Raw genomic sequence first — 15409 nt, 5'->3', positions numbered from 1 at the left:
AGTGGCGACGTGTCGCCAGGGCATCGCGGACAGGGTTAGTTTCTTTTTCTTTTTCTTTTAATTGAGGTGTAACTAACAAACAGTAATACACCTTAAGAGTACAGCTCAGTGAGTTTTTACGTAGGTATAAAACTCATGTAATCACCACTCCGATCCAGATACAGAACACTTGCAGCGCCCAAGAAGGCTTCCTCGGACCGAGAGGTTACAAAAAATTGTCTCTTTTGAGCTTCTCCTGGAATAAACCGGCGATGGAGTGATTGTCTTCTGAGGACACGGAATTAACGTGTTTTTTCCCGGCTCTGCTTTGCCTCGTTGGGCCTCAGGGTCCTGTAAAGGGGAGCAAGGGACTGGCATTTGTTGCGTGGCTTACTCCTTGCAAAGCGCTTTAGAAACCTAACTTTGACCCTGACAGCTACCCTCTGAAGTCAGTACTTGGTTTACCCTCAAGTTACCGATGAGAACACTATGACTTGGAGAGGTTAAATAAATTGCGCGAATTCGCACAGCTCGTCCGTGGTGGAGCTTAAGCCTCGAACAAAGGTCTCTCTAACCTTGACGTTCATCCTTCTCCCCTCTCCTATTTTTTTTTTTCCTTTCTTGTTTTGGCTGCGCAGCACTGGGAGACTCCGACCAGGGAGTGGTATCATACATATCTCTGCGCCTTTGCGCATGTAGTTCCTTCTACTTGGGACTCTGCTCTCTTCCCCCAGGCTCTGTCCTTGAGACAGGCTCCTACTCATCCTTCAATGCCCGGCTCTGGCATCCTCTGAAGCCTTCCTAACTGCAGTTCTCCCTCATGACTTCCCCCAGCCCAGGGTAATTACTCTCTCCTCTGCGCCATATCCAATGCATGCACAGGCACCCGCCTCCCACGGTGCCCCAAGGGCTCCTTAAGTCTGCACCTACAATCAACCTGCAAGGCGCCTGGCACACAGCTGGTCTTCAATAAATGTGCTTGGGACTGAAAGTGGAAGAGAGGTTTTGGAACCTTGGTTTCCCGCCGGGTAAAAATGGGGCGCATACTAGGCCCTGCCGTGTGTCACTCAAAACGTATTGAGCAAGAGTGGGGAGGGGGAAGCTTCCAGAACACCTGAGGCGGAACCACAGGAAGGTTGCCCTCAGCCCACCCCCATTCTATTAGGGAATAGACTTGTCCACGCCTCTTGCGGGGGTGGGGTGGGGCGGGCGCTGGACCTCGGGCTCGGGGCTGCCTGGGAAGAGTTCATTCCTCCCACGGGGGGAGCGTCCACTTGCTGCCGAGACCAGAGAAAGCCATAGCGGCCCCCAGGAACCCGAAGGGAGTCCCGGGAGCCCGGGCCAGTAGCTCCCACCTCCTTCCAGGGCCCTGCCCGGCCAGAAGCAGCTGATTAAGTGGTGGGGTGTCCTCAGGATCGTGATTTTCACTTTATATCCACACTTTCCTTCCCCACAGAACTTGAGGCAGTTAGCAGGATATTCAAAAGAGCGGTGAAATATAACAAAGGGCTAGGACCAGGTAGGAAAAAAAGACTATACATACATTTTTTCTTCCTATAATTGAGCAACTCTCCCGTTCACTCTCCCATAAATCTGACTTTGAACATACAGTTTGCTTTCTTAATGAGGGAAAAAGAATCCTTGCCCTTTGAACGGAAGGAAACTTCCCCCTTGGCCTCCCCTCAATTGCATTCCTACAGCAGGCAAATTTCGAGTGTCAGGAAAGTGAGGCTGAGTAGTGAGGGACTTGCCGGGAACCACCCAGCGTCCGGGAAAGATAGGTCCGACAGTGCAGGTGGCCAGCGTGCCGGCCTGCGCTAGAGCCAGGGGAATGAAATGAGTGGGGATTCCCCCCCCCCCCCCCCCCCCCCCCGCTCTTCGTTGGGAGCTTTGAAAAACGCTCCACCTTGAAGATGGAGTAGGTGTGAAAAAGGCGGGGCTCATCACTAAGGACAGAGTGGTAGAACCTTGGGGAGAGGAGGTCTATGTGACCTGTGGGAGCAAGAGACAAGTTTGAGCCTCAGATTCCTTATCTGCAAAATTGGGGTGATGAGTTTTCTGTCCTGAGACATAGGGAGTATCGGTTTCATAGGGAGACTGTGAAGACTAGATGTAAGGAGGACTGAATAACAAGTCAGCAATACTTCTCTCTTCATTATCCCCATCAACAGATGGGAAAGCTGAGGCCCAAGGAGGAGACAAGGCAGGCTCAAGGCCACTGTGGCAGGCCCAGGACAAGATCTTGAGTTCTTCCCCCTCCACCACCGTGGGGGTCACTCCTCAGACCTCCCCTGGCCTGGGCCAGTTCCCCTGTGGTCCCCCTGGAGAAACAGAGGGAAGAGGATTCTAGCCTTGTTCCATCCCCTGCTGGCAGTTAGGGCTGCTTCTCAAGAGGACAGATGTTTTACCAAATGGCAAATGCACGTGCTTTTCCCTGGCTTGGGGAGGAGGTGGGCGCTGAGAAAGAGATGCCAGCTGGTTGGGCAGAGAGAACTGTAGCCACACCTGAGGGATTTAAATAGCCACCGCCTTCTCTGGGCACTGACTGGAGGGCAGGTATCTGGGCAGGGCTGGGGTGGGGGGTGAGCAGGGAACATAGCGGCCCATTCAGAACCTGTCACAGCCCTGGGATGAGTGCCTGGCTCTTCCTCCCAGAAGAACTGTGACCACGCATCTCACTTCCCTGGGCCTCGATAGGCTTCTCCTGCAAAGTGAGATTTAAAGCCTGCTTCTGAGGGTGACTGTTGAGGCTGAATGGCGAGAACCTGTCTAACGTGCCTGACTCACGCTTGGCACCCGGTAGATGCCCAATACTTGATGGCTATCCCGGCCAGGGCAGGAGTCCCCGCTGCAGCATCCGTGACAAAGGGCACCCACCCCCCTGCTCACCTGCCTCATATGACAGGGAGCTCATCACCTCCCATGACAACCCACAGTGTAATGTCATGATTTAATTGCAGGAACCCTGAAGTCAGACTGTGTGGTGGAATCCAGCCTCCACTATTTAGTTTCTGTGTGACCTTAAGCAAATTACTTAAGCTCTCTGTGCCTCAGTTTCCCCAGGGTAGAATGGGGATAATAACAGTAACTCCCTCTTAGTTTTGCTTAGATCAGTGCTTCTCACACTTTCATGTGCACACAAATCACTCAGGGATCTTGTTTAACTGCAGATTCTGATTCAGTTGGTCTGGGGTGGGGCCCAAGATTCCGCAGTCCCAGCAGGCAATACAGACGCTGCTGGTCCTTGGACCACATTTTGAGTCTCAAAAGACTGCCTTGCCCTGGGAGTCATGGTGAGGGGGCCATGGAAGGGTCACAAGTAGAGGAGTGACAGACTTCATCATGGCAAAGCCTCTCTGGCTGTCTGTGATGGGGAGGGGGGCCACAGAAAGGAAGCCAGTAATTTAGGGAGAGATGAAGGTCCTGAGTGGGAGAAGGGGCTGCAGGGGTCAAAAGGGCGGTGGTGATAAGGGCCCTTAACACATGCGATCCACTACTACAGATGCAGAGACCAAGGCCCAGAGAGGGTGTCTGACCTGCTCAGGTCAGGCAGCCCTGACAGGACTCCTGCCCACAGTTGGTCCTTCACCCTTCACCCCTCCCACCTTGCTGGCCAACATTCCCCAGCCCTCAGGAGTCTCTTCTGGCCTGTGCTCCTGTTTAACATTTTGTCACACCAAGAAGAGGGAGACACTAGGGAGGACCCTGGTTCTCCCTGAGAGACCTGACCTCTTCCATGCTCACAGTGATCCCGTTTTACAGATGAAAAAACTGAGGCCAAGAGAGAGGAAGTCTCCCAGCACCCAGGCTGGAACCAAGGTCAGCCTGACTTCCAACCAGAGAGTCTTTGGTTACCATTGTCCAACAGGTCAGGTCAGGGCAAGGCGGCTCTTCAAATTAACAGGTGAGAGGGTGGGGAACCCAGCTCCAGCTCTTCTTCCCACCGGAGGAGTTCCAACCCCAGGCTGATGATGACAGTAGCAGTGGGTCACCGTTTATGGGGGGCTTCCAACCTGCTGAGCTCATGCCAAGCAGTGGCACGCGGGACACCACTTCACCCCAGCACGGGTCTTCTTAGCCCTGTGTACAGATGAGGGAACCGCGGCAGAGAGAGGGACTCAGTGGCTTGCCCACGGTCACGTGCGGTAGGACCCCGGGTTCCGAGCAGAGGAGGCAGAGTCCCGGACTCCCGGCGGACCCTTCTCCGGGTATGGGGGGTGGGGCGGGCGGGACGTGGCAGGCACCTCGCAGACGCACAGCGGCCCCGGCGGCGGGTGGCGGGCCCAGGCCGCGGGAGGCTGGCCCAGGCCGCGGGAGGCTGGCCCAGGCCGCGGGAGGCTGGCCCAGGCCGGAAGCCCCCCAGCCCGCGGAGCCGCCCCGCCCCGGGAGCCGCGGCGCTGGGCTGGGCCGGGAGGCGGGATCTCGGGATCTCGGGCGGCGGCGCTTCCTGGCTCCCTGGCACGGCGGCAGGCTCGGCCACGTCACCGCCTCGCCAAGAGCGCGCTGGCGGAGCGGCTGCGCCCGGGCGGGAGCGCGGAGCTCGAGGGCGCGGGCAGGGGCGCGGGACCCAGAGGCTGGGGCCGGGGACGTGGCAGCCGCCTCGCCCGCCAGAAAGTTTCCCAGGAGTTGGCTGAGAGCGGGCCGGACCATGAACGTGTTTCGTATCCTGGGCGACCTGAGCCACCTCCTGGCCATGATCTTGCTACTGGGGAAGATCTGGCGCTCCAAGTGCTGCACGGGTGAGGGGCGCTCCGGGTGGGAGGTGGGGCCCCGGGGGCGGAGGGCCAGCCGCACGCCCCTGCTGCAGGGCTTACGGGGAGCCTCCTGAATGTCTGTTGAGGGTGGGCACTTCGGCTTGGGGGTGCTTGAAACTGTTTTTGCGTAGCTCAGCTTCCAAAGAAAACTTAAAATTGTACCATATCACAGAAAAGGGACCTGCGGAAGTTACGGAGGGAAGACGGGCTTGCGCCTCCATTGACCGACCCCCTCTCTCCCCTGCTTGGCATTGCCGCTGCTAGTTGGAAGAGGAGGGGGATAAGGAGGAGGTGACACTCCCTTTGCTGCCCAGGAGCAGCATCCCTTGGGGCCCATTGTTCTTTCTGCCCCCACCCAGGGTGGGGACCGGGGCGCGGGGGAGAAGGAGGTGCACACACAGGAAGCGGCTCCAGACCCTCAAGGTCTTCTCTTTTCCTGCCCCCACCACTCTCCCCTCCCCCTCCCGGACTTCCCCCCTCCCCCCAAGTTGGGCCCTCTTTCCTCCCCAGCCTGTGCCTCAGGCGGCTATGATGTGGCAGGAGGGGCACCAGCCAGGCCCAGGTGGGCATGGAGCCACCCATGAGCAGAAGCCCAGGGAGGGAGGGAGGGGGTCCCCCGTTTGCCCAGCAGTCTGACCGCCCTGCTAGGGGGTTGGAGAAGTTTCAGGGCTGGACTGGTGGTGGCCAAACAGACCCCGTGTATTAAGAGGCTGCTGAGCTGCCTGCAGCCGTCTCTGTCCACTGGTGTCCTGGAGGCGCCTGCCCTGTGCTTGGCACTGGGGTGAGGGGATACAGAGACGTGCCCAGGCTCCTTGTGGGAGCCAAGGAGGCAGAGCGGACCCCTGAAGGCTTCATGGAGGGAGCAGCTCTGTGCTGGGTCCTGGAAGACAGGCAGGGTGTCACCCAGGAAGGGTGTGTTGTGTCACAGAGGGCAGGGCATGTCCCAGGAATGGTGAGCAGCCCAATTTCGGGGTGGTCTGGGAGGGGGATGAGTCCAGGGGGGTGGGTGGTCATATGTGAAAGGGCCTTGTCTGTCAAGTAGGGAGTTGGGACTGGGAGCCAAGGAAAGTTGGGGAGCAGGGGAGGGGCTCGGAGGGGACCCCGGAAGCTGTGTGGGGAGGCTGAGAGAGGAAGCAGAGAGCGTCGTGGAGGCTGCTGGCCCAGGGGGCTTGGTGGGGGGGAGAGGTGGGTGCCGGTGTGAGGGTCATTGCAGAGGGAGTGATTCCAGACCTGGAGGCCATTCGGGCTTGGGGTCTCCAGGGAAATAGGCACTCATGGGCCCTCAGGTTCCCACTCAGGGGAAGTGGGCCAGGAGCCCTGAGAGGGGCTCCAGTGAGAGGAAGAATCTGGGTTGGACCTGTCCCTGCCACTGGAGGGCCCTGGACGGGGTGGGCAGCCGTGACCAGGAGGGGGCTCTGTTCCCCATCCCACTCTGCCAGGCATTGTACCGGGCACCTGGGATATAACCGGGCAACAGGCAGAGATCCTGGCCTGGTGGAGCTGAATCTATCAGTGGGAGACTGCCAACCAGCTACAGTGGTAGCAACCGAGTAAATGATACGGTTTGTCAGGGAAGCGAAGTGCTATTGGAAAAGGAAAGGGCGGGTGAGCAGTGGGGCCTGTGTGTGTGCGGAGAGGAATCAGCACAGGCCTGGTTGAGAACGGAGGGGGTGAGGTTCCTGGATGGCAGCCCGTCAGCCCCGAGGAGCAGGGCCTGGTGTGACACCCCTGTGACCCAGCCCCGAAGGCAGGAGACTGGAGCTTCATCCTTGCTCTGCCACGGACTCACTGTGTAACCTTGGGCCTCAGTTTTCCCATCTGTCAAATGGCAGGAGGTCTGTACCTGGCCAGTGGGTTCCCTGAGGGACTCTGGCCAGGTACTGGCTCCTGTTCTCCTCTGTGTCCTGGGGTCTCCATGTGCAGCTTGCTTTGGTGGAAATTATTCACTGCTTTCAAAACAGTGTGAAAAAAACATTGTGCTCAAGACCTCCAGGGCTCCCAAAGAGCTAAGAAAATGTGAGTGAAACCCAGGGGCCTGGCAGGCTGGGGATGGAAAGAGGGGAGGAGTGGGGAAAGGCCGAGTGAGGGAGTAGCCAAGCATCCCCCACTAGAGCCGCCTGGACCCTCCTGAATGGGGCTGAGGACCCCCCTGGCCAGACCTCAGTGAGGGCTCAGGGATATGGCATCACGTAAGGCATAGCTCCGAGCTGGATCAGTATTGCCTCCTGGACTCCGACCCCCTCCCCCAGGGGGCTCCTTCACCCACAGCCAGCCCCACTGCCAGACCCCCAGGGAGGCACTCGGGTCCTCACTGAATCCTATCTAGTCCTCACGTCAGTCCTGCCCCATTTTACAGTTGAGGCTCAGGGTTGCCATGCTGGTAGGAAAGCTGGCAGGTGGACCCAGCCCTCTCCAGGATATTAGGGGCTTCAGTGGTGTTCATCCTCAGTCGTTAGGATTGTCCCCTCTCCCCAAAATGTCCCTCACCAGAGGAATAATTAGAAAAGGCACAGATCAGGCGTACAAAGGAATCAAACCCTGAATCCGGTAATGTCACTTCTTGGTGTCAAACTCCCCAGTAGATCCATCATAGTTAGAATAAAATCCAGGGGTGAGGGGACAAAGGTGAGAGAGGCTCAAGGATGGCTCTTGGTTTTCTACCTTGAGCACAAAGGGGATGATGGTGGCAGAAGAAGGACAGAAGACAGGAGAAGGAGGGGGTTCAAGGGGAGATGGTGGATTTAGTCAGGCAGGAATACATAGGTCAGAGATCCAAGGAGAGTCTGGAGCCAGAGGGTCCCTTGTGTGTCGGATGGGATGGCAAAGGGACAGAGGGAGAAGAGAGGTAGCCCTCTGAGGATTAGGTGTTGAGGAGGACAGGAGTGGCCAGAGGCGGTGAGAAGCCGGCAGCGTGGACAGCCACAGAAACCTGGAGAAAGGTGTGGTTGGGATAGACGGAGTGCTCTTGAGGAGTTGGGTGGGTGAGATAGAGTTGACGTTTGGATGCAGTAACGTGGGCATCAGGGACCATGGGAGTGGTTTGGTGAAGTATCCAGACTGCTGTGGGCTTAATGGGGCAAGAGAAATGGGAGGCAGGGCAGCTGCTTGCTTTTACCCAGGAACCGCCTCCACGATGTATCAAAAGTGGGCAAAAGTTGACTAAGGAGCATGATGGCTAATTGTAGCCTCGATTCCTGGATTAGATCCTGGAACAGAAACAGGGCATCAGTGGGAAAACGTGAAAAGTCTGGAGTTCAGTCAATAGTGCTATACCAATGTCAGTTTCTTAGTTTTGGCAAATGTTCCGTGATTGTGCACGGTGTTACCATTAGGGGAAGCTGGGTGAAGGGTAGAACTCTCTGTACTGTCTTTACAACTCTTCTGTAAATCTAAAATTGTTTCAAAATAAAAAGTTTAAAGAGACCAAAGCAGATGAGGAAATAGCATGGAAAGTACAAACCCAGTTTTGTCAACTTGATGCGTCCAAATGTGTCATATGTGTGCACATATGTGTTGTGTGTGTCTGTGCACCAACAAAGATCTGGAAGATCGCACACTCAGACTTTGGGATTCAGGTGATTGTTGCTTTTTAAATTACATCTCTATGTATTATCTGGTTTTTGTTTTACAATGAGTAAAAATAGTCATAACTTTTATAACTAGAAAAAAAGCTTTTTTAATCTTTAAAATTTGGAAAAATAAAATAGAATGTTCCCTTGGCCCTGTGCCTTCCTCCACCTGCTGTGGTCTCCCTGGTGAATCAGCACCTTGTAGAGTCGGTGAGTTGTTCTCCAAAAGATGGAGCCCTGGGAATTGTCAGTGGAACCCTGGGGGTAGAGCAAAGAAGAGCCTTGACACTTACCCCCTGCAAGCCTGACTCCCCCCATCCCCACGCCCTCCCCAGAGCAGGAACCAAGGCAGGCACGCACAGGGGCCCTGGGAACTTGGTGTTCATGTCTTGATTTGGAGACTGGGTGACAGATTACAGCCTAATGAGAGTAAAAGACTCAAGTGACCCAATGGGAAGGGGTGTTTCCTGGCCCTCTGAGGGTGACAGTGTCCTGGATAGGGTGTCATTATGAAGTGGACACTCTGGAGGCCTTTCCAGCTCAGGCTCTGGGCTTCTCGAGTGTGTGTGAGCCTGGCCGTCTGTGTTCTTATTGTCTCCTGTCCCCATCCGGCTACAGGTATCTCCGGGAAGAGCCAGATCCTTTTCGCTCTCGTCTTCACCACCAGGTACCTGGACCTGTTCACCAACTTTATCTCCATCTACAACACAGTAATGAAGGTAAGGGGGATGGGCTGCCATGGTGGGGGGCTGCCAAGCAACCCCCAGACGGTGAGACAGTATACTTGGGGACTCAGGCTGTGGAGCCAGGCAGACCTGCATTTGAATCCTGGCTTTGCTGTTAGCAGCTGTGGGACCTGGGCTTGGGCAAGTTTTCTGGCCTCTGTGCACCTTGGTTTCCTCCTCTACAAAATGAAGAATAGGTGTACTTACCTCAGAGGATTTTGTTGTGAAAGTTAAACGAGGTAATAAATGTAAATACACAATAGCTGTCATATATTAAAAACTCAATCAAGGTTAGCTATTATAATGGTTAAAAAATAAGCAAAAAATCGGGGCTTCCCTGGTGGTGCAGTGGTTGAGAGTCCGCCTGCCGATGCAGGGGACACGGGTTCGTGCCCCGGGCCAGGAAGATCCCACATGCCGCGGAGTGGCTGGGCCTGTGGGCCATGGCCACTGGGCCTGTGTGTCCGGAGCCTGTGCTCCGCAACGGGAGAAGCCACAACAGTGAGAGGCCCGCGTACCGCAAAAAATCAAACATGGTACCCTGAGCTTTCAGAGAACTTATTCGTCCATTTATCTGACAATTATTTATTGAGCACCTACTGTGAGCTAGGTACCTGAAGGAGATATATGCGGCACCTATACTCACAGAACCTACATTCTAACCGGGGAGACAGATAATAAAACAAGTAAGAAAAACTGGTTAGGGATAAGGCTATGCAAATAAGTAAAATAGGATGATGTTTCCTTCAATTATAACGAAAGAAGTTTTAAAAACAGGGTTACGTGATAGAGAACGACTAGGGAGCTATTTAGGGAGTGTCATCAGGAAGGGCCTCTCCAAAGAGGTGACGTGTAAGCTGAGATCTGAGTGACACAAGGATTAAGCTCAGAGGAGGAGCATTCTAAGCAGATGGAATAGCTGATGCAAAGACCCCCAAGACAGGAACAAGCTTGGTGTATTCAAAGGACAGACAGAAGGCAGGCACGCTGGGAGCTCAGCAGGCGAGGGCTACCTGCTGGTGGTAGGGGTGCCGATAGAGGGCTGGGTGAGGGCAGATGATCCAGGTGAACAGTTTGGATTTGGTTTTGCCATGGGAAGCTGTTGCTTTGAAGCTTGGTCCTGTTTTATAGACGGAGAAACAGCATCTCTCAGCCCTGGGCCATAGCTGTGAGGTTTGGTTGGGATGAGACATTTTCTGAGATTTTAACCAACCATCCAACACAGTTTAGTGGACGGAGCCCAGGTTTCAGAGTCAGTAAAGTGGGATGTAACGGTTTGGATGCTGGTAACAGAGACTTGAGTTATTTTAATAAGGTAAGGATTTATTTTTATCTCATTCATAACACAAAATCTGGAAGTGCGTAGTCTAGGGCCGGGATGGCATCTCCTTTTAACTTTCTGCTCTGCCAGCTTTAGTGTAACCAGCACTTGAGCTTGTTACCTGTGCAGTTGCTCAGAAGGGCCCCATGCTTGGTTTAATGCTTTGCTGTTGCCATTTTGAAATACTTATTTTTTAACAAGAAGCCCTGCAAATGATATAGCTAGTCCTGAATGTGATATCTATCCTCAGGTTTGCCTCAGAGTCACAAAATAGGTGCTAGAGCTCCTACTATCACATCACATTCAGGACGGGAAGGAGGAGGAAGGGGAGAAAGAGCAATAGGGTGCCTGTCAGCCGGGTAAGCCCTTTTTAAAGAGCTTTCCAGTGACTTCCATCTACATGTCACTGACCATCCTTATGTGCAAAGGAGGCTGGGAAATTAGTTTTTAGTTGGGCACATTGTCTAATAGGAGTCCTGTTTTTAAGGAAAAAAGGCTACATGGGAGGAATCCTACCTATCTTGCAGGGCTATTGTGAAGATGACATGAGATAATCTGTGTAATGTACCTAGCACCCAGAAGATATTTAACTGAAAGTGAGTTCTCTTTCTCTATATCAGGGATGTCCCTTTGGGATTCTGGGCATATTGTTCCTGGGATTGGTGGAATGGAGGATGCTGTTACTTGTGCACTGTTGAACTCAGTGTGAACTACAGTCTGAGGTCCTGAAATCGCTGTCTCCTTAAATCCAACACAGAAGTAGCAAACACCACCTGCTTAGTTTATTTCTCTGCCCAAGGGTCTGACTTGGGCAGTCCTGGCAGGGATTGTAAACCCAGCCCTTGCCATGGCTGAATGAGGTCTCGGATCCTCAAAGAGGCCAGTTTCCGAATTTGTGAAATGAAGAAGTGATCTCCATTTCATTGATTCATTCACTCACTCCAGCATTTGTTTTGTGCTGGGCCCTGAGTTAGATTCAGAGGTGGACAGGGCATGGACCCGCTTATGGAATCTCCTCTCCTAGGGGAGACAGACTGGTACACAGACATTTACAGAACATGTGCTCACAAGCAGCAATGAGTATTTTTATATGGGGGTATGGTGACACAGAGCATGTGTGCCTCGTTCTGGTGAGAAAAGACTTTGAGGAAATAACCTGAGTTTTGAAGTGCAAACATTAGTTTTCTAGGCTAGTGTCCTGGACCAGCAGAGCAGTATCACATACGAACTTGCTAGAAACGCAAAATTCTCAGGCTCGCTCAAACCTACTAAATCAGAAACTCTGGGGGCAGGGGAAGGGGCAGCCATCTACATGATTTTGATGCACATTCAAGTTTGAGAGCCTCTGGCCTACGTTAGAGGCCAGATCATAAAACCATTATATGCTGGAGGACAGCTACTGTAGTTAGAAAAAGAGCACTTTTCTGAAGGATTGATGGTCAACTGATTCAAGTCTTTGTGGAAGAATGCTCTCAAGTCACTGATGCAGATCCAGGAAGTTGAGGCTTTAGAAGAGCCCTGGGGGCTTCCCTGGTGGCGCAGCGGTTAAGAATCCGCCTGCCAGTGCAGGGGACACGGGTTCGAGCCCTGGTCCGGGAAGATCCCACATGCCGCGGAGCAACTAAGCCCGTGCACCACAACTACTGAGCCTGCGCTCCAGAGCCCTCGAGCCACAACTCCTGAAGCCCGCACACCTAGAGCCTGTGCTCCGCAACAAGAGAAGCCACTGCAATTAGAGGCCCGCGCACCGCAACGAGGAGTAAGCCCCCACTCGCCACAATTAGAGAAAGCCCGCGCGCAGCAGCAAAGACCCAATGCAGCCAAAAATAAATAAATTTAAGATAAATAAATAGCCATGGAATGCCACTAAGTCCCCCGACAAAGACCAATTCTGGTTTTTTTGGCCTAACATTCCACAGTGAGAGGACGCCTGGGCACCTTTGTCTTCATGGTAGCACTATCAGTCCCAGTTAGAAGCATGGAGTTACTTAACAAAAAGGTCATTAGCTTCAGATTCTAGGTTCATTGGCCCAAGAGAAATGTGCAAGCACACTTCACCTTTTCCACCTTAAGGCAGAACACTAGCCCTTGGGTTTGGTAGGTCCCAACTCAGGGTGGCTTTGAAGCCCAGCAAATAGGTTGGGAAATGACTTTATCGATTCCCATGTGTCTCTCTCCCTTTTTAGGTGGTTTTTCTCCTCTGTGCCTATGTCACGGTGTACATGATCTATGGGAAATTCCGGAAAACATTTGACAGTGAGAATGACACATTCCGCCTGGAGTTTCTTCTGGTCCCAGTCATTGGCCTCTCCTTCCTTGAAAACTACAGTTTCACTCCTCTGGAGGTAAGGGAAGGGACCCAGACAGAGTACTAATTCCCAAAGGTAAACACACTCCCTAAAGTCCTTACCTCTGGACCCTTGGTAACATCTGGGCTACCTTTCTGCCACAACCATAGCCATTACTCTTGTATTGTTGTTATAAGTTTAGAAATTGCCAATAAGCTATTGACAGTGCTCCTCTTGAAAATGGGCACATCTAAATAGTCGTGTTCATAAACAAAGCAGGCATCACAGCACTACTTAAGACTAAGACCCTCTGGCCAACTGGTGATTAGTGGATATTAGAGCACAGTCCAGACCCAGATTTCAGCTCCGGTCTGGCCTCTGACCCAAGAATCTTTGGGGCAACAAGCATCTGAAGAGATTCTGATGCTGGTGTTCATCGATTCCATTTTGAGAAACCACAGCCTCAATTAAATCAAGTTTGTATGACAGAATTCTGCAACAATTAAAAATTATGTTCTATAGCAACGTTCATGCTTGTGAAAAAAGCAGTATGCTTGAATCTCTTAAAAATATTTTTTATGTACAAAGAAAGGGGTGGAATGATACACTGATGAAAATAATTAAAAATTTCAAGAACATGATTCTGGGAGTTCCCTGGTGGACTAATGGTTAGGATTCTGGCTTTCACTGCTGTGACCCGGGTTCAGTCCCCGGTTGGGGAACTGAGGTTCTGCAAGCCACACGGAGCGGCAAATAAATAAGACCTGAATAAATGGTGAACTAGTTCATCTTAAAAAAAATTCTCTTTTGCTTCACTGTATTCTTGCCAATAAACATTATTTTAGTAACTAAATTCTAAAGATGGCCCCTTCTTGACCAGCCTCCTCTGGCTACTTCTCTCTTTGGCTCAGATCCTCTGGACTTTCTCTATCTACCTGGAATCAGTGGCCATCCTGCCGCAGCTCTTCATGATCAGCAAGACTGGAGAGGCTGAGACCATTACTACTCATTACCTGTTCTTTCTTGGGCTATACCGGGCCCTCTACTTGGCTAACTGGATCAGGCGGTACCAGACTGAGAATTTCTATGACCAAATTGCAGTGGTGTCTGGGGTAGTACAAACCATCTTCTACTGTGACTTCTTCTACTTGTATGTGACCAAAGGTAGGTGCTGCGAGAACAGTGTTGCTGGCACTGTCTCAGCTACCAATCCATTCAATGTTCGAGGGGATATGGAAGTGAACAGAGGCAAGTCTGTGTGCCCCTCATGGTGCTTACATTCTAACATGGGAAGACAAATGTTTTCAGAAACTCTGTGCCATGAAAAAATACAGACCAGTAGGATATTTTAGGTACTATGCAGTGTACAGGGAAGACAGCTATGAGATAACATTTGACAAAATACTTGGGTTAGGAAAATATAGGACAAATACATTCCAGAGAGAACAGCTTACGTGTAAGCCCCAAGGCAGGAACCAGCTTGGTATGATAAAGGACAAAAAGGCTAGTACAGTCAACTGTAAACCTAGATACGGCAGGTCAACCAAGATTAATCACCTAGGGCCTCAGTTAAGTCAGGGTAAGGCATTCACATTGCATTCTAACCACAAACGGCAGCAACTGGGGTCATGTGAAAACCAATCCACCAGCTGCTGTGTAGGGTAAAAAGCAGCCAAAGCAGGGAGATGTTCTGGAGCAGCTGGAATTGGCCAGGAGGTGGTCATCAGTGGAAAGAGACAGGGACATTTCTCGAGAGTGGAGCTGATAGGAACTGTCAGTGCACTGGGTGTGAGATGTGAAATAAAGAAACTGAGGACAACTGCTAGATTCATGGCCTGCCAAGAGGGAGTGGTGGCATCAGTGTCCAAGACGGGGTCAGTGAACCTGTAGTTAAACCTGCAGAGATGTTTCCCCTTGGCTTTAACATCTGAATACATACTGTGAAATAGGCATTAGATACTAAGATTATGCACAAAGTTATAAAGGAGTCCTTTCACGATAGATACTAATTTCAGTCATTTTCTTCTAGTCCTTAAAGGAAAGAAGTTAAGTCTTCCAATGCCAATTTGAAGGTCCTCAGAGATGTTCTACACCTTAACATGGACAAGAAGCAAACTATTTGAAGTGTTCTCCTGGTGACTTTTACATGACTGAGACCAAATGTTAAAACTGAAGTCAGAAAAATGCTTAGTGTGGAATTCAGCAAAGCGCTGATCATTCTATCTAGAAGACCTTCTCATCAGTATCTCCCTTAAATTATAGAGGTAATTAAAACTTGGGCCAATTACATAAGTATGGTACCCTCACAATGTCAACTGGACCATCATAAAAACCTTAGGTGTTTAACCCATGAATGGATCAAGTCAACTGTTGCTCTCTAAGGCCCTAGTGTGAGACTCATGCTAAGGAACAGCCAATCCCAATCCGGAAATATACCCTGCTGTGTATAAGGCAAAAGCCCCAAATGAAGATCACAGACAGCCCTAAGTATCAGGAGTGTACTGTTGTGATTAATTTTCACTTTCCAGGTAGGAGACCATCAAGTTTAGGGAGTCAAGATACAGAGGTGATATGACAGGTGGGAAATGTTATGAGGAAACGAATACCCCAGGCTTTACCTACTAGGTACTGTCTTGTTGCTCCCAAATTTTCGCACTAAGAACAATTAATCCCACCCCCCCTTTCACATTTTTAGGTGCTAAGGTGTTAGTCAATCAACATGGTCTTGAAGCAAATAAAAACTCTTAAGAGACTGTCACTGGCCTGTAGTCAG

At 51.7% G+C, this 15409-nt stretch overlaps 1 protein-coding gene across 1 annotated transcript; it reads left to right on the top strand.

Annotated features, from left to right (window-relative positions):
* Positions 1–4476: 4476 nt before the first annotated feature.
* KDELR3 (KDEL endoplasmic reticulum protein retention receptor 3) lies at positions 4477–15394 on the top strand. The gene is made up of 5 exons (XM_060166094.1): positions 4477–4718; positions 8921–9021; positions 12535–12693; positions 13548–13800; positions 14666–15394. Exons 1-5 carry the CDS (start codon positions 4628–4630, stop codon positions 14704–14706), a joined length of 645 nt encoding a protein of 214 aa, XP_060022077.1. The 5' UTR covers positions 4477–4627; the 3' UTR covers positions 14707–15394.
* The last annotated feature ends 15 nt before the right edge of the window (positions 15395–15409 follow it).

The sequence above is a fragment of the Lagenorhynchus albirostris genome, chromosome 11, assembly GCF_949774975.1.
Source record: "Lagenorhynchus albirostris chromosome 11, mLagAlb1.1, whole genome shotgun sequence".
Lineage (NCBI taxonomy): Eukaryota > Metazoa > Chordata > Mammalia > Artiodactyla > Delphinidae > Lagenorhynchus > Lagenorhynchus albirostris.
Note: the sequence above shows the minus strand (reverse complement) of the source record. Positions and strands in the feature narration are given on the sequence as shown.